The following is a 24,228-nucleotide window of genomic DNA, read 5'->3' as shown; positions in this document are numbered from 1 at the left end:
CTGATTTTTGTTAGCTGAGGAGGACAGTGTGGAGTGGAGCTTGTGTGTACAACACTGAATTTTTCTGAAGTCTGCCATGTGCTGTGATTTCAAATGTGCTCACACAATGGCTTCATTTATAGCTCACAGTTTAAACACATTGTCTGGAATAGTCAGGCCTGTGTTAAATATCACTTACATACATCATAGAAGATAAAAAAYGGGTAACAAGTACTGATTGAACTGTCCCCTTGTTGGAAGGTTTGAAGGAGTGACTTAAAGCAGAATATCCACTTCTGCCAAGTCCCAGTTTTCCTGCATGGAATAGTTAGCCAGCTGTCAAATAAATGAGAGTCAGGCAAAATGCTCTTACTTAAATCCCTTTTTCTTTGCTGAATTTCATTCAGAATCTACGATCTGGTCTGTAGTGTTAGCAGACTGTTAACAACACAAAAAAACCCTATTCTTTTTTAATTTAATTGTGGGTTCACAGATAAAAAAATCCTTTGTAARGTGTTTTACTTCCTTCTGTCTATCCTCTTGTTTTAACCCAAAGCCCAAGTTGTTTGTGTGTGTTAAATCTTAGCAATATTGATTTTGCTGGGTACAAGAAATATTTGAAAGAGAATTGTGATATATAGTATGTTTGATTGACTTTTTATAAGGACATGTACTTCTCCCTAGGAAAGGTGTCAGTGGGATGTTACTTTTGTTTCATKCAAATGTTGAGAATTCTGTCCTCTGACAATGTGAAATTAAATTAATTCAAATATTCAACTTACTTGTAACACTTCTGTTGAAAAAAAACCAAAACCCCTCTTTTACCCTCTCTTTCCTTTAAAAGTTTATTTCTTCCCCTCCTCAATTCTGTTTAATTTTTCTCATTTCTTCCTCTGTCTGCAGTTGCTTCTCTCTCCTGGCGAGTGTTTTTATCATCACATATTTCCCGTTTGTTTCCCCTTGGTGTATTTAAAACTGGGCAAACAGGGAAGAAGAGTTCTGTTTGAATAGTTCAGTTCTGGTTGCACTTTCTGAAGGAACAGCTTTGACATTTTTGGTGTGTTCTGTAGAAGCTGGTTTAGGGTTTGAAGTGGATATTTCATATCCTCAGGGGTTATTTTATCTCCTCAGAGGGTTTTGAGTGAAAGCAACACAGTGAGAGCTGCTGAGGTGCCTTTGKAGGTTGGAGCTCTGTGTCCTTTCAGAGAAAAGTTAAATGAGATAAACTTGTGAAAAATGCTCGGTTTCCAGCAAAAAAAAAAGTAATTTTATATATATTTTTATATATCTCTCTGTATACAATATATATATTTATATATTTTAAAAATAAATAATTTTATTATTTTAAAATAAACCGAAAAGACAGCWGGGAGAAGAGGGAATCTTTCCCAGTCCATTCCAGAGCCATCTCMAGCAGGCCCTGGCTGTTCCCATTTGCTTCTCAGCCTCCTTCCTCAGCTCTCTGCCACAGCATTATCAGTCACAAAATCACAAAAAATCCCCTAATCTTGAATTACTCTGGAAGGAAAATATTTTTATTGGTGCATCCTGACCATAACCCTGGTCACATGAGCATGGGGAGTGCAAAACCAGTATTTATTAACCCAAACCAGCTGGTTAATAAATAACAACTGATCTGAGCAAGAGAGGGAAGGTGAACAGATTGTTTTCAGAGATATTAAACATGGGGTGGTAATTAAAGTGTGAGGATGTGAGAAAGGTGAGGGGAGCACCAGGTACTAAAAAAACATCACAAACCAGTGATGGCTCCTTTGCCAGATAGCTGGGAAAAGGTGGAAAATGGAGAAGTTCGTAAATTTTGATTAACATGACTAAGATGCTGAAAAATGTGATCCTCCATGAACCATTTGATAAACAGAAAATAAAATAGGAGCTTCTAATAATTTTAATATAAAACCAGGAGTCTGAGTTAAAAAGCAGAATGTGGATGTCATTAGTTTTAACACACAGGGTGTTGGGCTTTTTTTTTAAGGCACATATGATAAGCAAAAACAAATCTTAATTTAAAGCATGGTCAATTTTCTGATTTTTTTTTTATTTTTTTCATAATCCCATTGACGCCTGGATGTTTTCCCATAGTTATTTATTGTGATGATCATGAAGAAACTGTCACGAATTTAGAATATGGTAGAGTGGATGCTGTTGAAAATCAGCCAAGACAGATCTAATTCTGGACTGGGGTGTTAATGTTGTATGGTTTTATTTGTGGCACACTTGATTTATCAATGGTCTGCATTCCTGTGTAATGAACTGTGTAAGTACAGCCATTATGTGTGGTAACATATGATTCTRATCTTACTTTTAATTAGAGAATATGAGGTTAAGAAGACAAACTCTTGGTCGAGATGGAAGCATTGTTTTCCAGATTAGTCCCCAGTAAAATGAGGTCAGTCATATACATGAAAAGAAAGGATTCTTCTTCATTTAAAGAAAGTTGCCATTTTCCTGATCTTTGATTCGTTATGTGGCAGACGTCACTAAAACACAAAATGAATTTAGGCRAGTTAGAACTGGAATCCAGACTATTTTTAGTCAGTATGTATTTAGTTTCCAACATGTATGTATGTGCAAAGAATTTAAACTGTGATTTGATTCGATTTTAGAATACCATCCAAGCTTTCTCAATTTATCAGATGAATACCAGCTGGTGCATCTGACAGCCWAAACTGGAAAAATAACCTCGTTTAAAGATGGAAATCCCTATTCATGAGACCATTTCAGAGCCTTTGCTTTCCAGCAGGACTGCTTGAGCAGCACGTTCTGCTCGTTGGGGTAGTTTTGCTTTTCAAAGACAGATGGTCATTGTGTTTAATGTCTGTATTAATGTTCTGTTGATAAAAGTATGAGTAAGTTGCTAATTTCTCCAGGAAAATATAATTAAGCTGTTGAGATCAGGATACATGTGACCTGTGCTGTGTTTGGTTCAGAGGCTTCAGATTCAATTAACTTTGCAAAATTGCTGTGAATGTTTACCTGCTTGCTTGGATTGAGGGGTAAAAAAAGTTCCTTTGTTTATTCTAGGTTGAATAGAAAATGAGTCTTTTTTTCAGCCTTTTATTTGGATGTTTCTCTGTGCTGATGTTCAATATTTTTAAATACAGGATGGGTGGTATTCAGCTCAAGACACCTCAAGAGACTTCTCAAACGTGTTGCTGTGAAATCAGATGTTCTGCTGTGATTTCAGACTGTGTAGTCATGTTGCCATGGATGGCAGCTTTTCTGATTTCTTCCTCAAATCTTAAAGCTTTAAGTCTTTTTTTTCTGTCATGGATTTTAGCTTGACAGGAAAATATTGCAGCAACAATCTGCGTTGCTGCACCTGAAAGTTCTCATTCCTTATGTAGGCAGCTTTCTGTGTTGGAGTGACAGGAAGGTGCTTAATTCTGACAGCTGAAAGTGTTGACAATATTGGGATTTTTTTTTTCCATAAACCTTCCATTCTTTCCATTCTTACCTGTTTCAATAATTCCTACATTCGGTAGGAGCTGTTTTCTTGGGTGGTCACTTTGATTTGATGCCTTTTTTGGTGCATTCATTCACTTGAATATTTAAAAATGAGTTAACTTGTGTGCCATATCCTTGTGGGTTTAAKAGAATATAAGAAAAGCTCTTTTTAAGAAATATTGTAGTGCAGGTGKGAAGGATGTTGGACGGGTGGACAGCTTTTTGCTGTTTTACACTTTGGTTGTTTTTAACACATTTTTCTGCAGAGGAATTCACTGGTTCTGACCTACACAAGTAAAAAATTCCTCGGGACTGCAGGAGAACTTTGTTTCCTGAATTATTTAACCACTCCTGTCCTGAGAGTGCAGTTTTTGAAGTGTTTGCTTACTTGGCTTTGTGACATCATTACTAATTTGTATTTTTCTGTAGCACTTCATTCTCTTACTCTGGAAATCCCATAATATCTGTTCACTCACAACTTCCTGAGCAGCTCTGTCCATGATAGCTTCATTCAGAAATTGTCTGAAGCAGTGAAAAAGAGAATTATGAAAAAGTATTTAAAGTGGGTGATTTTTGTTTTGGTGATGGATGTGAATGAAGTGATGGTGTGCAGTGGAACAACAAATGTGGTGTAGGAAATGTGTAATTGGATTGATGCTGTTCTGGGCTGAGCATTGTTCAGAAGAAAAGGAATCAGCAGTTGGTTGCAAAGTCAGTGAAAGGATCCGTGGGTGAAGTGTTTTCCTGCTGTTCTGTGTCACAGGAAGGCCTTGTAACGCTCTCAGAGGGTTTTGTTTCTGTTTGTGTTGTTCCTGACATAAATCACCCGACTCTGCCTGCAAAAACCATTCATTATATTATTGTCTTTATGGTGGAATTGGGAATATTCCTATTCCGTGGTCACGTTTGACGTTTGCCAAGCTGGGTGGCAATAAATTGTTTGCTGGCAATTCCTAGTTGGATTTTATGGGGAAAAAATCCAGCAATTTGACAGGAATTGSCTTCATCACTGCTGGGCAGGGACAGAAGGAGTTCAGTCCTGCAGGACAGGGCCAGGCAGGGACTGTGTTCCCCAAATTTTTGCCCAGCAGGGCAAAAACTCAGTTACTGGTTTGGGAAGGCAGAGTTGAGATGTTGGACTGTTMCCTTCTCCCTGCCAAGTCTAAAAAAACTTGGAAAAACAATGCTGATGGAAGAAGAAAATGAGTTGTTTTATAATAATAATAATTAAAAAATATTATGATTTGTAGCCATATCACAGGCCAGAGGTTTTACCCTTCCAAACTTTTAATTTCCTTCAGAAACACTGATTGAATGTTGCTTCTGATTGAAACACATGATTTGTGTGTTTAATCAAGAGGGAATAGTTCTAAAAGTGATTCCCCTCCTCGCCCTAACTGTATATTTGCCTCTAAATCTATTTGTTGTGATAGATCATGTCAGAATTTATAACTTTCACACAGCTCAATAGCAGAATTTACAAATATAATTAGAGGGCTTAAAGACAAATTAAAGAATAAAAGTGCTTTAATGACATTTCGTTTTTATTGACAACCCACTAATATCTGCCGCATTCGCATAAAGATTTTTAATGCAATCCTGTGAGCAGATAAAAGCTGTGCTATTTAAAAAGATCAATGCAGGGCAGATTCATTGGATCCTCTCTGGAATGCAGATGGGGAGCTCCTGAGTAGATGATGGGGTGGAAATGCTGTCTGCAGCTCTCGCACAGCACAGGCTCTTCCTGCTCTTTGTTTTACAGGATAACACATTAAGAGCCGAATTAAGAAGATAGATGGCAGCAAACTGAAACATTTATAAGGAGTTATTTTTAGTTATTCCGATGTTTTCCGTTTTCCAAAGGTTGTAGCATTGATGCTTTTGAAAGAAAAAATTTCCTCGCTCACTCACCTGAGGTGTTTGCGATTACCCAGATTTGGACTGTTTAAAAGAGCTGTGGAGAATGCCAAATAGATGTTTTAAGATCCTTTTTTTCTTTTGTCTATATAGGACCTAACGAATAGAGGGTTTTTTTTAGAATCATCAAATTCCAGAATGGTTTGGGGTGGAAGGAAGGATTAATAAAAATTAATCCAGTCCCACCCCCTGCTATGGGCAGGGTTATCTTTCACTATCCCAGGGTGCTCCAAGCCCCATCCAGGTTGGTTTTGGACATTTCCAGGGATGGGGCAGCCACAGCTTTTCTGCTCCAGGGTCTCACCATCCTCACTGGAAAAAATTTCTTCCTCATATCTGATCTAASCCTGCCCTCCTAGAGCTTAAGGCCGTTCTCCCCTTGTCCTGTCACTCCGTGCCTTTATGGAAACCACCCCTCCAGGGACTTAAATCAGGTGAAATAATACTTAATAATGAAATAAATAATACCTAATAATGAAATAATACCTAGTAATGAAACAATACCTAATAATGAAACAATACCTAATAATGAAATAATAACTAATAATGAAATCATACCTAATAATGAAATAACTAATAGTGAAATAATACCTAGTAATGAATAAATACGTAATAATGAATAAATTCCTAATAATGAAATAATACCTAATGATGAAATTATACCTAATGATGAAACGATATCTAATAATGAAATAATACCTAATAATGAAATAACACCTAATGAATCTTCCTTGATCTGAACCTGTTTGGGTTTAGGTTCTGTGCTGGTTCTTGTGCTCTGTGCAATCGGACACTCAGAAATTTGTAGCTGAGTTTTTTTGAGCAATGTCTGCCAAAAGCTGAATGCTGGGGGGAAATTTGGGGGATTTGGGGCAGTTTGCACAAGCTGGGAAGGGGATTTGAGGAAGGAACATCCTCTCACAGAGCAGTGAACTCCTTGGGATGTTTCCTCAAAACCTCCCCGCTCCCAAAGGAGGGCTCTGCTGGTCACCAGCCCTTCAGTTTTTTTTCCACAGAAGTGAAAAATTGAAAGCAGGGAGGTAATTGGCTGCCTGAAAAACGAAATAGGGTTTTTCATTAATTGGTGGAATGTCTTACAGTTCTACACACAGAATTATTAATCTAAGACTGTAGGAGAAGTYGCTCTTACAATTCTGGGAGCAGCAAGAAACCCAAAGTAAAGCTCAAAATTATTTCTCAAAATCCTCTTGAAGAAGAACAAAAACCCCGACTGACTCAGCCAAACACTCACTCTACTTTAAACTTTCAAATATAATTTGGCCTCAATTTCCTCAGATTCTTTYTGTTTGTTTGTTTGGTGACAAATGAGATGTGTCTGTATTTCCTTCTCCTTGCTGGGTCTCAAATGAGATTTGTGAAACAATAGATGGGTGAAGGCTGTAATACAGTACCGTCAGCACAAATAAAACACGAGCTGGGGGTAAAAGAGCTGCTCTGGTCCTTTTCAGTGAGCACCAAGATCCATTCCTTGTGGATTTTCCTTGATGAAATTGTTCTGAGTGCGTGATGAYGGAGCCAAGGGCCGAGTACTGAATCCTTGATTTAGTGCTGGAGCCCTCCTGGGAGTTATGTTTGTGTAAGGATTGAGTTTTTTAAAAAAAAATTCATGTTGTGGGGAGGTTGTAGGAGTTCAGCAGAACTTGATAAGGTGAAGGGGTTGTTAAATCATGTACTGTATAAAACGTGGCAAAGGGAAGTTTCCCTGCTTTTCTTCTCCTCCYATTTGAAAAGTGGTGAGTAACCAGWATTAGTATTGATKAATTGATTATATTAATTTAAATCCAGCAATTTAAAAGCAGGAACATTCCCTTTTWAAATGTGAGGATAAAGAGTGGGGTCTGCCTGATTCTTTCAATACTCAGGGAAAGTTGTGGGTTTTCCCTGGGATGGGGTTATTGTAAATCTGTGTTCATCTGGACAGGGTGGGGCACAGAGGGTGCTGAGAAGATGCTGCTAAATTCTGTTGGGTTTTTTTATGTCTTTCAGGACTGGCAGTGAATGGAGGAGGACACTTTTTGCTAGAGATTCAACTTGTCTAAAGATACCAAGGTAGGAGAATTTTTTCTTTCTACAATTCCATGTGTTCCTTGCAGGAGTGATTTGATTGTTTAAAYAGAAATGCAGTTCTGCTGTTTCACTGTTAGTCTGTGATCACCTGAATTGGAACAGGGGCACTGCTTTTCTATAACAATTTTTATGATTTTTAACTGGAAAAATTAGAGAAAAATCATTCTCTTTTCCTAGTGGAGGCAGCTGTTAATAATATATAAAACCAAAGCAGCAATTTTAGGTGTTATRAGCAACACAGAAGACACTCAAAGCACCACAGATGAATTGATGAAAGYGAGATGATGCCATTTCTAACTTTTCTTTGGTTATCACTTTTCTCCAGGCCTGTATAATTGACATTGTGTGTGGAGAATGGAAGTTCCTTTGGGAACTCAGACTGTACCATTAATCTAGAATTAGAAACCAGGTTATGCAAAATGACAGAGCCTGGTTCAAAATTAAATTTCCTTAATTTCAAGGTCATCATATTTTSATGTTGAGGAGAGAACCGACTTTTGGCTTTCTCCTAGTGAGTGCTTGGCATTCTTTCTGATCTCATTTCAAACATGTCAAAATACGGCACTTAAATAAAAAATATTGCTGGAAAAATATTTTTTTCCCCAGAAAGATCAATTCAAATATTGACTGAAAAGTTATTTTTGCAGTGTATTATTATTGTGTGGTTGGCAGGGTTATCTGTGAGAATTGTTCCTGTTCCAGAGCAGTTGGTTTCTCTGGATTCAGGATGAATCACAAGCTGTCTGTCTCTCTCTGAGATCAGACATTATTTTATTCTCCATTGTCCTTACCTGAAGAATGACAGTGTTCCAGACAAAAAGGGAAAAACATCTTTCTGTCAGCAGGGAATGGGAACGAGGAGCTCCAACCTGCACCTTCCTGGTGCTGTCCTTGTACCTCACAGCTCCAAATCAAACAGCTTCACCCTCTGCAAGTGCTGTTCAGCACCAAAATGAGCTGTTTGTTTTTAAAATTGTTTTAAAATTTRGCCATTTCTCCCTTGCTGAATTACRTGGGTTTCTGTAATAATATAGTGTCACAATAATACAGTGTCTTCATCCTCCCAGGCTATGACTGCGTAAAAATTACCTCTGAATATAAAATACCCAAACTTCAAGTGAATATATAATCACCATGGACTCATCAAGAACTGTTTAGAACTTCCCAAACATGACAAAATCACTTTGTTACCCTTTCAGAATTGTATTTTAACTGGAGCATTAACAGCTGCTTCATTGGATGAAATAAAAGCAGAGATTGAGGGCAGCCTCCTGCTTCCTTGTGAAACATTATGTTGACCTGCTGCGCGCGTTTTTCCAGTGGGAAYGCTGTCAGGGGTTTTATTTTTATGTATTTCTAGCAAAAATAGTTGGATTCTGGCTTAATTTGCTGCTGTCTGACCTGGRGAGTGACTCAATGGGATCTCATGAGCTGGCACAKGCTTGTACTTKGCTTTTCARCTACAAATTAWTATCCAAAAAAGCAGCTGACAGAACTTTCTGTTGAACTACCTCCAATTTTGCATTTTTTTTTTCTTATTTTAAAATTTTTGGTAAAATGGTCATTTTTTCTCTTTTAAAAGTTTCCTTTTTCATCCATTCAGTTAAAGCAAAGACAATTGGGACAGGAGAGAGCACCAGTGCTGGGGCTCTTGGATTGTGGAATTCAGTGCAGGATCTGTAGCAAAGGCAGTCCAGAGATTACATTTTATTTAATAAAATTAAAATATTTTATTTAAGAGTGAATTGGCCTTCACGTCAGCCCTCCCATGGTAGATATTAGTGGTCAGGTTTTTCTGAGGGAACATCAAACAATTAATTTTGTTGTTCTAAAGCCTATTAGAGAACTCAGTTTAATAAACTCTTAATTGCTTAAAGGCCTCTAATTGGGAGGGTTTAGTGCTCTTAATACCTTTGTCATTTTCCTATTTCCAAATAATCCTAGAAGTTCTTGGCAAGCTTRCTAGGTGGCAACAATGCTGTTTTCATTCCTAAAGTTCCTGGAAATATTTAATCTCKAAATTTAATCTCTAAATTCTGCTCCTGTGTATTTAAATGTGCRTGGGCCAAACTTATAAATACAGATTTCCCTTGACTTCAGCATTGCTTTGTGATCATATTTCAATTTATTTCATCTTGTGATAATTCGTTTTATAAATCTCTTACTTGTGGAAAAAAGTCGTAGTTACTTCTTCCTTCCTGAAGCTTGAATGGTTTTTCAAAATGGTTCACGAATTTATGAAAAGTTAGATTTTTAAAAATTCTTTCTTTTGTTCACAAGGTGTTAATTTAGGCTTTGTTAAATCCTGAAAACTGATATTCTGAAAGGTTCCTTTTTCTGGCATCTTAAGATATTTATTATACACACTTCTTAATTTCTGCTGAAGTAAATTCAGCTTCCCTCATGAAAAAAAATAATCTTGTGCTACCAGGAGCCCTTGAATAGAATATTTTAGGAATAACAAGCTCTTCTATTACTTTACATAACTGAGTATATTTTCTATCAAAGAACTTTCAGGTTTATTTCAGAAATCACCCTTTTGAAAATTTTTTCTTCCCATTGTTCCTTTTGGGAATTCAGGGAGGAATGTGGTACTTCARGATCTTTTGGAATGGACGTTGATAAATAAAGGAATAAGGAGTGAGATTCTCACTGAAAAATGTGCTTTAATGCAAGTTTGCAAATAATTTATAACTATCTATTATCATAGTGTTTTGAGGATTTCTGACTCCAYAGTGTTCATAAACTTCTGTTGAATATTAAGAAGGTTGTGGAGTAAATTCTGTCTTAATTTGCTGCTGTCTGACCYRGAGAGTGACTCAATGGGATCYCAKGAGCTGGCACAGGCTTGTACTTYGCTTTTCAACTACAAATTAATATCCAAAGAARCAGCTGACAGAACTTTTGAACCACCTCCAATTTGGCAAAATGGTCTTTTTTCTTTTTTTCTCTTTTAAATTTTTTTTTGGGTTAAGTTGTGTTTTTCATCCATTCAGTTAAAGCTGTGTGCAGTGGCCATGCTCTGGTTTTTCTGCTGCAGCCTCTGAATTTTACAGGAATCCTGTCTGGGCTTTTTCCTGGCTGAGATTGGTAAAATGAATGAGAATTCTGTTTCTTTTAAAGTGTTTGTGAAGCCAAAATATTTATTTTCCACAGCCAATTTTTGCAATGCTTGGCCCTTTACATTAGTATTTTCAACATGAAGGTGAAGAAGGAGCTGAACACTTAAAGGGGAAATCAGATTTTTAAAGAATATGCTCAAATGACTTAGGATGCATTCCCTTCCTCCTTTGGTAGTTAGAAACTTGTCTTATTGGAAAAAAATGTAGAATTTTAATCTTAAAAGATGCATTTAATAGCTTCTCACGCTGCCATGTACGAAATTTGCCAGCAATGTTTGTACGACTCGTTGGACATCAAACACTCTTTTGAACAAGAGCTTAGCTTTGCTAATCAGCTTTATATAAAATGAAATTTCATTTTTAGGGAGGTGATCAGAGAGGAGGGAAATACAAGGATCTGGTTGTTCTACTGGTGGTATACAGGCAAAAAAAAATTTGCTTTGATTTTGTAATTCAGCGTCTGACAGACAATATCTCTCCATTAAAAGAAGCAAAACTGGCTTTTGTGGGCTGTAACAATGTGGAGCCACCCAAAACATGAGGTGGTTTTTGCAGCTTGTCTACAAACTCTGCCTCAAAATTAAGAAAACACAGAAATTGGCCTAAATCATCCAGGAGGATTTAATGAGATATCWCAGACCTGGTCAAGCTTAGCATTTGGGGTGAGATTGCAGAGCTCAGTCTGCCTCTATCCCTCCACTTTGGGTTTTTTTTCCTCATCATATTTGTACTACTGCCTTCTGGTGATCCAGAAATTATTCATTGAAATTGAAATTTAGATTTGTTCGAAGATCAAACAAAAATGGCAGAGTGTCTGGACATAAACCAGGAGATTTATGAGTTGTTTTTTTTCTAAAAATGCTGGGTGGAGATTGTGGCTTTTTTATTCACCGTTTGGTTTGGTAAAGTTACAAATGTTGAGATAAATGACAAATCAAGTGCAGTAACTTTTGGTTGCCCAAATTATTGCCACATCCTGTGTCARTGGGACAGTGAAGGATCCCCATCACATTCCTGCAGTTTTTTTCTGGTGATACTGGAGAAGGAGAATTAACCTGGGCTGGGGTGTATTAAGGAGCTCATGGGATGGGGTAAAAAAATGGGCTGATCCACCTCTTCTTAACACTGCTGTTTAATCCTTCTAATTCCATGGATTAATATGACCAACAGAATTTTTAATTCAGAGTGCTTATTCTTAAATATTACTCCTGGCTTAGTGGTGTTGGCTGAAGAGGGGAAGAGCCGTGGCTGTGTTTGCTCAAAGCCACCAAAGGATGTGGTGGTGCATGAAAATGAAAACCCAGCAGCTGATTTTGGTCACTTGTGTGTTGTGAACACCTTAACTAATCAGAATAAATCAGAATTGGTCCCCTAAACAATCATCTCTCTGCTCTGATGGAATTTTTTTTTATAGTCCTGTAAAAGTGGGATGCTCCAAAGGGGATCTAAACCTCGTTTAGGATCTTTTGGGAATAAACCTGAACACCAGCTCAGTGTGTTTTGGTGCCATGTGCTGCTCAAGTGATTCATAAATGCAAAAGCAATACTGATTCCGCATTTTGTCTTTAATATTCGTTCATGTGTGCACACAGACCCCCCAAATGTGTTTGTGGAGTCTGGTCAGTGAACGGGAACTTGTGGATGTCAGGAAAGGCTGAATTTGCTGCGATCTGTGTGTGCTCTGAGCTGCTGCCCTGGAATGCTGGTGTCACTCAGAAATTGAGTAAATCCTATTAAAAAGACTTTCAGTGCCTTTAAATRTACATATAAAGTTCTTTGAATTATATTATTAGACTTGAAAGTATCAGAGAAATGTGAAGAAACTCAAGATGGCATTTTCTGAGCATCCTCCAAGAGGAGCCGAATATAGTTACAGGAAAAAAAAAATCAGTATTTATTTCTATATGTCAAATGTGTTAYTTGTAACTATGGAATATCGTGTGTACAATAGAAAGAAAATTCTGCTTTATTGTATGTACTGATCAAAGACTCTGTACAATTCTTCTGGTCTGGTTTGGAGCTGCTTTTGTTGTAGGTGTTTTCATGCTTTACATGCTTTAATAAATGGCAGTTCCCCAGCACAGGCTGTCAGTGTGCCTGGTGATCCCAGACGCTCTTTTATCTTCAGCAACACTCAGACAACCTTTTTTTTWTWTTWTWTTTTTTTYCCCAAGACATACACAGCAAGGAAAATATAGGGATAATATTTCTGTTTGATTTTTTTCGCATCAGTTACTCTGGATTTGAGTGACTTGCCTCCTCATGACAATTTATTCAACTCGCAGGAGGATTAGATAGTCAAGCAGCCCAGGAGCTGCAGAGATTCTGGAATYGTGGTTTTGGTGTCAGCAGAATTGATTTTCTGAGCAACAGGAAGGGCATCTCCTTCTGATTGGCTTTAACACTGAAATGGAGGCACTTTTGGTAAATTCTGTGTCTTTGCCACTTCAGTGTGATGATAAATTATTTGGAAAAAGGGGTTGGATCTACCTGGAATTGCGTGGTTCTGGAAATAAAGGCTGATAACTGAAAGCAAACYGAGTGGTGGAATTTTGTGGATGTTGTCGTTAGGAATCATAGTGGCAAAATAATAACACAAAATTACCGTTCCACTGTTTTTTCTTGGTTTTAATGCTCCTTTACCTCTTTTCCACAATGGTTTTCCAAGTGGTAACTCTGATTTTGTCCTTTTTCYGCAGTGCTCGGGATAATCCAGGCAGAACGGGATCGCCATGTTTCGAAACAGCCTCAAGATGCTTCTCACGGGAGGGAAGTCCAACCGCAAAAACAGGTCCAGTGGTAAGTCATCATCACTTCCTCTTCATGTGGAATACTGGCTTGGTTTWAAATGCTTTTAAAATGGTTTTAAATGGTTTTAAAGCCATTCCTTTTATGTATTTTCATCTTAACAGGATTTCTTTCTTGTTGTTGAGCAGATGTGCTCAGTTGATTTTTCAGACTCCAAACTGCAAGAGTCTTGGATGAAGTATATAAATGATATATACAATAYATACTTCATTTTAATGTGGTGCTGTAATTTTAATTTCAAGCTATAAATAYATTTATTTTAAAGTGTATGTAAACYGTCATCTGGTTTTATTGGGGAGATAAGATGTAAGGAAAACCAGATAAGAGTTCTACATAACTTTGTAGTAAACAAACATCAAGGTTCATGTTTCACTTATGGAAAGCAAGAAAGTTTGTTTTTTTTTTTCTGAAAAAACTTGTGGCAGTGAAACCTGCTTCATTACAGCCAAGGTACCAGCAGCAATTTCTTTTTGAGCTTTTATTTTTAAACAGGAGGGAGAAAGTGGAATGGGAACAGTTGAAATTAAAGGAGAAATTGCCCAAATTTACTCATCRTTTCTGTCAGTTTCCTTTTTCCACCATCCCAGGAAAGGTGGAAAATAACATTTTTATTTAACTTTTGTCGCTATTTCCAAAAAGCGAGCGTTGGCAGGATAAAAGCTTTTAATTAAATCTTTCATTTTGAATTTTAAAGCCACCTGGCAGCACATTTTAAATATTTTAGGATACAAAACCTAYTTGTGCTCGTGCAATAAATAGCAAATGTGGACGTTCCTTAAAAAACCACGAGAGAGGATGAGGAGACCCAGCAGGGGAAGGCACCGGGAAAATGCTGCTTTCCCTTGGGGCAGGAGAGTTGTGGGGTTTGCTGTGGGGCAGCACTCACGGGGTTTGCTGTGGGGTTTGCTGTAGGGCAGCACTCATGGGGTTTGCTATGGGGTTTGCTGTGGGATTTGCTATGGGGTTTGCTGTAGGGCAGCACTGATGGGGTTTGGTGTGGGGTTTGCTGTGGGATTTGCTATGGGGTTTGGTGTGGGGTTTGTTGTGGGTCAGTGCTGATGGGGTTTGCTGTGGGATTTGCTATGGGGTTTGGTGTGGGGTTTGTTGTGGGTCAGTGCTGATGGGGTTTGTTGTGGGGTTTGCTGATGGGGTTTGCTGTAGGGCAGTGCTGATGGGGTTTGTTGTGGGGTTTGCTGTGGGGTTTGCTATGGGGTTTGCTGTAGGGCAGTGCTGATGGGGTTTGCTGTGGGGTTTGTTGTAGGTCAGTTCTGATGGGGTTTGCTGTGGGGTTTGTTGTGGGGCAGCACTGATGGGATTTGCTGTGGGGTTTGCTGTAGGCAGCACTGATGGGGTTTGCTACGGGGTTTGCTGTAGGGCAGCACTGATGGGGTTTGCTGTCGGGCAGCACTGATGTGGTTTGCTGTAGGGCAGCACTTACGGGGTTTGTTGTGGGGTTTGCTGTAGGGCAGCACTTGTGGGGTTTGCTGATGGGGTTTGCTGTAGGGCAGTGCTGATGGGGTTTGCTGTGGGGTTTGTTGTGGGGTTTGCTGTAGGGCAGTGCTGATGGAGTTTGGTGTGGGGTTTGTTGTGGGGCAGTGCTGACAGGGTTTGTTGTGGGGTTTGCTGTAGGACAGCACTGATGGGGTTTGTTGTGGGGTTTGCTGTAGGACAGCACTGATGGGATTTGCTGTGGGGTTTGCTGTAGGCAGCACTGATGGGGTTTGCTACGGGGTTTGCTGTAGGGCAGCACTGATGGGGTTTGTTGTGGGGTTTGCTGTAGGGCAGTGCTGACAGGGTTTGTTGTGGGGTTTGCTGTAGGACAGCACTGATGGGGTTTGTTGTGGGGTTTGCTGTGGGGCAGCACTGATGGAGTTTGCTGTGGGGTTTGCTGTAGGGCAGCACCCATGGGGTTTGCTGTGGTGCAGTGCTGATGGGATTTGCTGTGGGGTTTGTTGTGGGGCAGTGCTGATGGGTTTTGCTGTGGGGTTTACTGTGGGGTTTGCTGTGGGGCAGTGCTGATGGGGTTTGCTGTGGGGTTTGCTGTAGGGCAGTGCTGATGGGGGTTGCTTTGGGGTTTGTTTTGGGGTTTGCTGTAGGGCAGTGCTGTGGGGTTTGCTGTGGGGTTTGCTATGGGGTTTGCTGTGGGGTTTGCTGTGGGGTTTGCTATGGGGTTTGCTGTGGGGTTTAGGTCTGAGCCAGCAGTGGTCACTCGTTCCCTGGTGACAGTCACGCTGTGGGTCCATCCCAAGTTCAGCGCTCCTGGCAGTTCAAGCGTTCCTCGAGGTGTTTCGTTGCTGTGGGGTCAGAGCAGGTCAGAGTCTGTTTTGTGAAGGCACTGAGGTGCTGGCTGCTCATTTTAGGGAGATTTCCTTTCCAGRGGAACTCCTCRGTCTCTTGTAGCRGGAGGGAGGTGAAAAGATTGGGTTTGGAGAAGCCACACGAGCAGATGGCTCCGTCCTCTCATGGTTTGTGTCACATTTTCTGTGTGAAAGYACAAGTCCTTTGATGATACCTTTGGAAAACAATAAACAGAGAAATCACCTGAAGTTGTGATTTCTGTACAAAGCCCTCTCTTTGTCAGATGTGCTGTTAACAGGCCCTACTATTCCTTTTGGCTTATCTCCCAGAAGCAATATTAACTATCTTGTTTATGCCAAGCTCTGCAAATATGTTTTTTTTTTTTTATTTTGTGAATGAAAAATGTCAGTTCTGAAGTACTGAGATTTGACAGGCTGCGTGTCTAGGCAAAGCAGAAGAGATGGGTTTTCTTATTCATATATTGAAAAATAATCTGACAGAATTGAATCAGTGAGGTTCCCTCTAATGACTGTKCTGTGTGTTTAATTCACTGCAATTCTGCCCTTGAAATAAGTTGCTTTACTGAGAAATTCTGTTTGGTATTCTTCAGGGCAAGAGAGGGAATAAGAAAATGAGATGATCAGGTTTGTTATATTAACAGTGACTCAGTGGCAAACATCCCTCCACAGCAAAATGATTTTTCAGATAATATTTAATCTCCCAAACTCTTACATGACATTAGATGAATTTGTTGCTGCCTAGATTTTTTTAAGATTAATATATTTAAGTCTGTATTTCTTTGCAACACAAGGCAAAAAAAAATCAGTAAAACTTCCACCTGTGTTTTGGTGTGGCATCAAGGCTGAAACTTGCTATTTTTATTTCCTTTACGCATCTGGCAAACCACAAATTTGATACTTTAACAGCAGACTAAAAAGGAGAGAATTTACCTAATAATCTACAAAAGTCACCAGCAGGACCTTGATGAATCCTCCYACCCTTTTAAATAAATCCCAGAATGGTTTGGGGTGGAATGGAGCTTGAATGTCCAGTGTCACCCCTGGTTTTGTGTTGGCAGTTTCCATGGGGACATCAGTGGGACACTATGGGCTTGAGGTTTTTTTCTCATTCAAACACTCTGAAAACATTATGTTTATTGAAATTTGAAAATTCTGTTTATTGTTAGCATGATTTAAATGCAAATTAGAAGCTGTAAATGAAGCTGTAAAGGAAGCTGTTCCCTGATGGTTTGGGTGCTCTGATTTGCCCCATGACCTCAGAGCTGTGCCCATCTCTCAGAACCAACAACAAACTCCAAATCCTGARTTCCACATTGGGAAAATCATCTCTTGGAGGTTTTGGGTGTGCTCAGTCTGACTCTCCTGGGTTGGTGACAGCCCACCTGCGTTTCTCTGAAATTTCCCCGTGTCTCTTCATTCCCTACACTCCAGAGTTCATTTTTGTTTCACGTTTTGTTCATTCCAGTGCGCGGATAAACCTTTGGAGCGGGTTTGTGTCCTTTTCTTGGGGAATGCAGAGGAGCACACTCTGAAATCCCCATGCTTTGCTGTGTCTTTCATGTGCAGCAGCACTTGGCAAACAGGGGTGGTGGAGTCAAATTAACGATTCCTGGGTGTGATGTGGGTTTTGATAATTCTCTGTGATTAAAAGAACACCGGTAGTGGTAGCAGTAAAATGCCTTYTTGTTGTTCCTCCCTTAGAAACCACWGAGMAGCTTCTCTARAGCTGTGGTTAATGTTTATTTTGCMTCAGCCAGGGTGGGTTTTTTGCTGCTTGGTGGTGTTGTGATTCAGGAGCACACAAATTATTTATAGAAGAATAATACAAATGCATGCATGTGAACGGGCAGTTACCTACAGCAGTGCTGATTAAAAGAAATAAATTTATAATGAATTACTTCATATATGTTTATTATATTACTCCATATATATTTATTATATTATTTTATGTAATATACTATATATAATATATATATGTTATTATAGATTATTATAATAGAAATATGTATATATTTATACATATATTTAAATAAATTGATTACTACTGAATTTTTATATATATTATTATATAATATATATAATTCTATATATTATATATACCTATTCCAGTATCCTGGTAGGGAAATAATTCCATTTATTTGGAATGGATCCAATCATTCCACCTAGTACAGTTATCCTTGTTCTTTTCCAAGCAGATGGGCTATTTCCCTTTTTCCATTATCACCTTAAATTAATGCCACTGTAAGAGTTCAGATTCCTTTTAGAACCTGGTTAAATTCAGCTGCAAAACTGCCCATTGTGTTCGGTTTTGTATTTTCCTTCMCTTTGTGAGGAGTCAGCCCAAGAATTGGTGCCTTTTATTTCTAACAGAGGCCAAGATAAATTTAACATGAAAAGAAAAAAAAATCCAAAAAATGAGACTTTAAAATCAGTATCTGAGGCATGTAGGCCTTAACCCAAAGGGTCTGCTTTTCTCTTCTGRGTTAGTTAGGAATTACAGCCTGTTTGTTCTTAACTATAAAATGCACAATTTTTATCTGGAGCTACCCAGCCAGAAGCCTGCCTGTCATTCAGAATATTTTTGGTGCAGTTTTTTTTTAAAACCTGTTCTTCTTTCCTGGTTCACAGAAGACCCAATTACTTCTCACTTTCCAATGTATTTATAGGGCTTTTTGGAACCTGCCACTTTATATTTTAATTCCAGGACTGAAAGAGCCCCTGTCAAATGCTCTTCCCCTTTGATTCCTGCCTTTGGAATATAAAAGGCATTTCTKTGGAGGTCTCATTTGTGCTTGGCCTGATCTCTGTGTAGTTTCTCATCTATCTGATCTCTTTTGGAAGTCTAAGGATAATTTTGCCCTCAAAAAGAAGTTTGAGGGGTCACAATTGCTTTTTCAGTTTAATTTCTGAAAGGAATTGCTGAGTGATGAGATCCAGCTGGTGGGTCCTGTAGATGTCTGGTAACTGAATTTAAGAAAGTGTTAGAAATGAGATATTAAAAGAGCCATCATGTGTTATGATCCTGAATTGTATCCACATGTTCGAGGTATCCATCCAAATAATGATTTGGATCCTGTCCTTCCACAAAGTTTGCTGTTTTTCATAAATCCATTTTTAAACAAGGCTCGAGTGCACAAACAAATCCTCTGACCACAGTAAAGTTTGTCCTTGAGTTTATGAAGCGTGAGCTGACCTTTCCTGAGAGTTTGTTTTGCATTTATGTAATTCAGAGTTTTCCTTCTGAAGAAGGCAATGTCTTGGGAAGATGTGCAGGTACTGATGTCTGAAAATGGTAGAAAATGGTAGAAATAAAACCCCACAGAGTGCTGTGTGTAGAGCAGGTATTTGTTTATTACAGTGCTGGAGGTGAGGGGGATTTTTCCTCCTAACCCACCCACCTTCACTTAAAATTGTCACTTATTTTCATCCTCAATTTGGTGGTCGTGGGAGTCTCCCTTTAATGGTGAAATTTTCACCTTTATTATCTTCAGGGCATGAACAGTTGTGACATTGATGGTTTTTTTCCACTCCTCCAGGTCTTAATTTTTCATTTTTCAGCTGAGTGTTTTGTGCMTCTGCCAAGTTCTCATTAGTGCTCTCTACTGTTCCTTAATATCTCATCTACTTCTCTATTTCTACAGAACTTTTTAAAATTATGCTCCTTGGCCATTCTACTTGTCCAGGCACTAATCCCCACTAATCCAACTGTATTTTACTAACACCCTATAAAAAAACTTACAACATTATATGAAAAGGCTAATATTGATATTATATATTGAATTTTGATACTACATTACATTGTATTTTTTATATTATAGATTGAATATTTTATTATTGATAATATATTGAAAGCTATTGCATTGTATATTGATAATACGTAAAAAGCTATTACATTATATATTGATAATATGTAAAAAGCTATTACATTATATATTGATAATACATAAAAAGATATTGCATTATATATTTATAATACGTAAAAAGCTATTGCATTGTATATTGATAATATGTAAAAAGCTATATATTATATTATTTTTACATATTTTGATATTTTTACATATTATAGCTTGATTTTTTTTTACATATTATCTTGATAATATATAAAAAGGTTTTTTAAAATTTTCAATCCATAGGCCTCATAAGCATCGTGTAACTTTGACTTAAATCATAGGTTTCTGTACACAGGTGTGCTGTTTGCYTCTTGATATTCTGATTTATTTGATCAGAATTATGTTTGTTCATGTACCAAACTCCCTTCCCAGACAAACACAAGGTGTTTGGACAACAAAGCTTCTGCTTTTTTCCACTACTGTTACAGAGGGAATTTTAGCAGCCTGTGTTAGAACAATATGTATTTTTTYCCTTCTGTTTTACAAATACCTATTTTTTTTTAATAAGAACACCACAGATGCTAACCGAACTTGCTTTCTAGCTCATAAATAATTCTTGTTTGACAGGTCTGTCCAGTTCTTCACTGTGGTTATAATTTTTTTATGAGCTGACTCACTCTGTTCCACTGTTTATTGGTTTGTGTTTTCAGTGTGAGCTCTGAGAGGAGTGGGGGCTCTTCAGCTCTGTCAGAAATGATGTTCACACCAACTGGAGAGTGAGAAATTCTCCCCCTGAGCGTCCCTTTCTCATCTCCAGGTGCTCCAAAACCTTTCCTGGACACTCTCTAGTTCCTTCCAGGTCTTTCTTGTAATAAGAACCCAATAGTGCAGGACACAGGACTCGTGTTTGGGGTATAAATGGAACACAGGACTTGTGTTTGGGGTACAGGGGGATCAGGACTCGTATTTTGGGTACAAATGGGGCACAGGACTCATGTTTGGGGTATAAATGGGGCACAGGACTCGTGTTTGGGGTACAGATGGGGCACAGGGCTCGTGTTTGGGGTACAAATGGGGCACAGGACTCGTGTTTGGGGTACAAATGGGGCACAGGACTCGTGTTTGGGGTACAAATGGGGCACAGAACTCGTATTTGGGATATAAATGGGGCACAGGACTCGTGTTCGGGGTACAGGTGGGGACAGGGTTCGTGTTTTGGGTACAGGGGGTGACAGGATTTGTATTTTGGGTACAGATGGGACTAATTTTGGGTAGAGGGTAGACACAGGACTTGTATTTTGGGTACAGATGGGGACACAGGACTTGTATTTTGTCCAGGGGGGACAGGACTCGTGTTTTGGGTACAAATGGGACACAGGACTCATGTTTTGGATACAGATGGGACTCGTGTTTGGGGTACAGGTGGACACTGGACTCATATTTTGGGTACAGATGGGGACAAGACTCATGTTTTGGGTACAGGGGAGGACACAGGACTGGTATTTTGGGTATAGGGGAGACACAGGACTCGTATTTTGGGTACAGATGGGATACAGGACTCGTGTTTTGGGTCCAGGGGGATCAGGACTCGTATTTTGTGTACTGGGGGGACACAGGACTCGCATTTGGGATACAAATAGAGCACAAGACTTGCGTTTTGGGTACAGGTGGGACTCGTATTTTGGGACAGGTGGCATGCAGGACTCGTATTTTGGGTTCAGGTGTGGGACAGGAATTGTATTTTGGGTCCAGATGGGACTCATTTTGGGTCCAGGTGGACACAGGACTCATACTTTGGATACAGGGAGGGACACAGGATTCGTGTTTGAGGTATAGGGCGACACAGGCCTCATATTTTATGTCCAGGTAGAGTAAAGGACTCGTATTTTGGGTACAGGGGGTGACAGGACTTGTATTTTGGATACAGATGGTACTCGTATTTTGGGTCCAAATGGACACACGACTCATATTTTGGGTCCAGATGGACACAGGACTCATATTTTGGGTACAGATGGGGACACAGAACTCATATTTTGGGTACAGATGGGGACACAGAACTCATATTTTGGGTACAGATGGACACAGGGGTCGTATTTTGGGTCCAAGTGGATACAGGACTTGTATTTTGTGTCCAGGTGGGGTAAAGGACTCATATTTTGGGTACAGGTGTGGACAGGGTTTGTGTTTTGGGTCCAGGGGGTGACAGGACTTGTATTTTGGGTACAGATGGGACTCATATTTCGGGTACAGGTGGACACAGGACTGGTATTTTGGGTCCAGAGAGGACACAGGACTCCTATTTTGGGATAAAAGAACTCGAATTTTGGGTCCAGCTGGGATTTTGTGGTGTCACTCCCACTCAGTGCCAGATTTGTGATGAAATATTTTGCTTTTCTGGGGCTGAGCCAGTAGAGGGTGCAGGAGTTTCCCATCAAAATCCCGACTCAAATCCCTCCAAAATTCCTGTGCTGATGTGCAAAGTTTCATCTTCCCACATCAAATGACCTTCTCTTCTCTTATTCAGCATTAAAAAAAAGTGTTCTTATGTACTATTTGAAGGGAATATACACATCAGCTTCAAAAGGAAATAATTATTGTTTATGTTATTATTATTCCACTAAATTTGAGGGATTTGTTCAGCCAAACTATTGGGAAAGTTGAATGTCCTTTCAGAGGAAACCTTAAGGATTTGAATATCTGTAATAGTTTAAAAATCCAGTCAAATCTTTAAAAAAAAAATAATGTTTTTATCAGTGAAATCAACAGTTTCATCTGGAAAATGAGTAAGAAATGGCTGAGATGTCAAACGATTTGGGGGCTCTGTGCTGGAAGAAGYCTGGTCCCAGGAACAAACTTGGATTCTTTCCCTCAAAGCAGAATTTCAACAAAATCAGTAATTTAATCTGTTCAAGTGGATTTCTAGGTTTTATACAAGCAAACTAGAAGTAATATTTCTCACATTTCTAAGTTTCTCTAGAAACTTAGTATTGAATATTTCTAAATAAACAAATGTTTTTAGAAATATTCCACGTGTTCATGTTGATGTTGCCATTTTTCTCTTCTTTTTCTCCATTTTCATCCCACTCTCCTCAATATAATTAACCCCTGTTAGTCTCAGTGTGCCTTTATTGTGAGATTTTTCCATATCCCATTTTTCCCCAGTTCCTAAAGATAAATGTTATTTATATTCTGTGTTGTCCCTGGGAAGTGCTGGTGCAGATTCTTGCAGTTGTTTATTTTTATTTTATTTGATAGGTGTCGAATAGGATTATATTTCAGGCATGGGTTGTATTTTTATTTCTGAGGGGTTTTTATCACTGTGTGTGTGAAGTGAAAGCTTTTCAGAAATGCCYGAAGTGAGGGATCCCTCTCAAATTCCATTTTTTTTTTTAATTGCAGTTGCTCTTCCTTTTCCCATTTTCTCCTTAAGAACATTATAGACATTTCCTCTATAATTTACTAATACTTTTAATGAAAAAATCATCTTTTCTTTGTGAGAGAATTGATTTTTTTTAAGCTGCACCTCTTCAGGAGTTTCTCCTTTTCAGCCCCTTCTACTGCTCACACAAACTTCTCCTCTCAGCATGTCTGTAAGGACTATTTTTTTTTTTTTAGTATCAGATATATTTTTAGATAACTCATGGATAATTTTTGCTAAAGCTTCCATCTATAACTGACCTATTTGAAGGAATTGTGGAAATTTTTGCTGCAAGATCTTTCTGAAGTGCAAGGATTTATGTTCCCTTTTATATAATTTTCTTTTAGAGGATGAGATCAGTATAGAAACCGACCCATATTTTCTTAGATTTTGGGGTTTTTTTGGTATGCTGAGCAAGGTAGGGACATGATTTCATAAGAAGCTTTGAGAAGGTGTCCAGATCTCAGCAGAACATTTAATTTAATTGTAATTAATTGTATACTGAATATAGTCTGCTTTTTGTCATTTAAATAGGGTTAAAAATTTTCTGTTGGCTGAATTCAGAATTATTATCAACATCACTTCTCTGAGATTCTRTTTCTGATTTTCTGGTAGACAAAACTGRTCTGTTGAACTGAACCTTTAGACCWTTCCTAGAGTAAGAAATGWATATTGTAGATTATCTCATRGTTCCAATATACAGATATTAAAAGAGGCATTTAATTTATATTTGTGGTGTTTTTTGTTATGATTTCAAGTGACACATTAATTTAATTGTATTTAATTGCATACTGAATATAATCTGCTTTTAATTTATATTAAACCACTTTCTTTCCCTCATACCACAAGAATTAATAGTGAATTMAAATAATTTATTCATCATATTGTTCTTGTCTGATTTGAATGGTTGAGTCACCCAATTATTATTCTTTTTTAAAATATTCCTTGAATTTGTTCATGCTGTAATTCTCTAATCTCTGAGCTACCAACACTTTTATTCAAAGGCATAAAAAGCAGTCGAAATTCTTCTTGGTGCTGTTTTTTCATTTAGAAATTCCAGTTTTCAAATTGCATCTGTATTTTTAATTACTGTGTCCCATCTACCAGATTTGTCTGAAAGTTTGCAGCATTGAATATTAGTATTGTGGTGTGGTTTGGTTTGGTTTGGTTTGTTGCATCCTGCAGGAAGAGGGCAGAAGGTCTAAGGAAAGGATTACTAAAAACAGGGTTTATCTTGTTTAAATAACAATTCTGCAGAGTTTTTTGTTGACTGTCCCTCACTC

At 38.5% G+C, this 24,228-nt stretch overlaps 1 protein-coding gene across 1 annotated transcript in view; it reads left to right on the top strand.

The window, feature by feature from the left end:
- Positions 1-24,228, top strand: part of TANC2 (tetratricopeptide repeat, ankyrin repeat and coiled-coil containing 2) — a 199,256-nt gene that overhangs the window by 43,288 nt on the left and 131,740 nt on the right. The window contains exons 6-7 of the mRNA XM_057381179.1: positions 7,369-7,431; positions 13,271-13,370. Coding sequence (XP_057237162.1) covers positions 13,304-13,370 — 67 coding nt within the window. The 5' untranslated portion in view covers positions 7,369-7,431; positions 13,271-13,303. The remainder of the gene's footprint in view (positions 1-7,368; positions 7,432-13,270; positions 13,371-24,228) is intronic.

The sequence above is a fragment of the Malurus melanocephalus genome, unplaced genomic scaffold, assembly GCF_030028575.1.
Source record: "Malurus melanocephalus ecotype Western Australia unplaced genomic scaffold, MMel_1.1 scaffold_496, whole genome shotgun sequence".
Lineage (NCBI taxonomy): Eukaryota > Metazoa > Chordata > Aves > Passeriformes > Maluridae > Malurus > Malurus melanocephalus.
The sequence above is the reverse complement of the archived record's forward strand: the minus strand, read 5'-3'. Positions and strand labels throughout refer to the sequence as shown.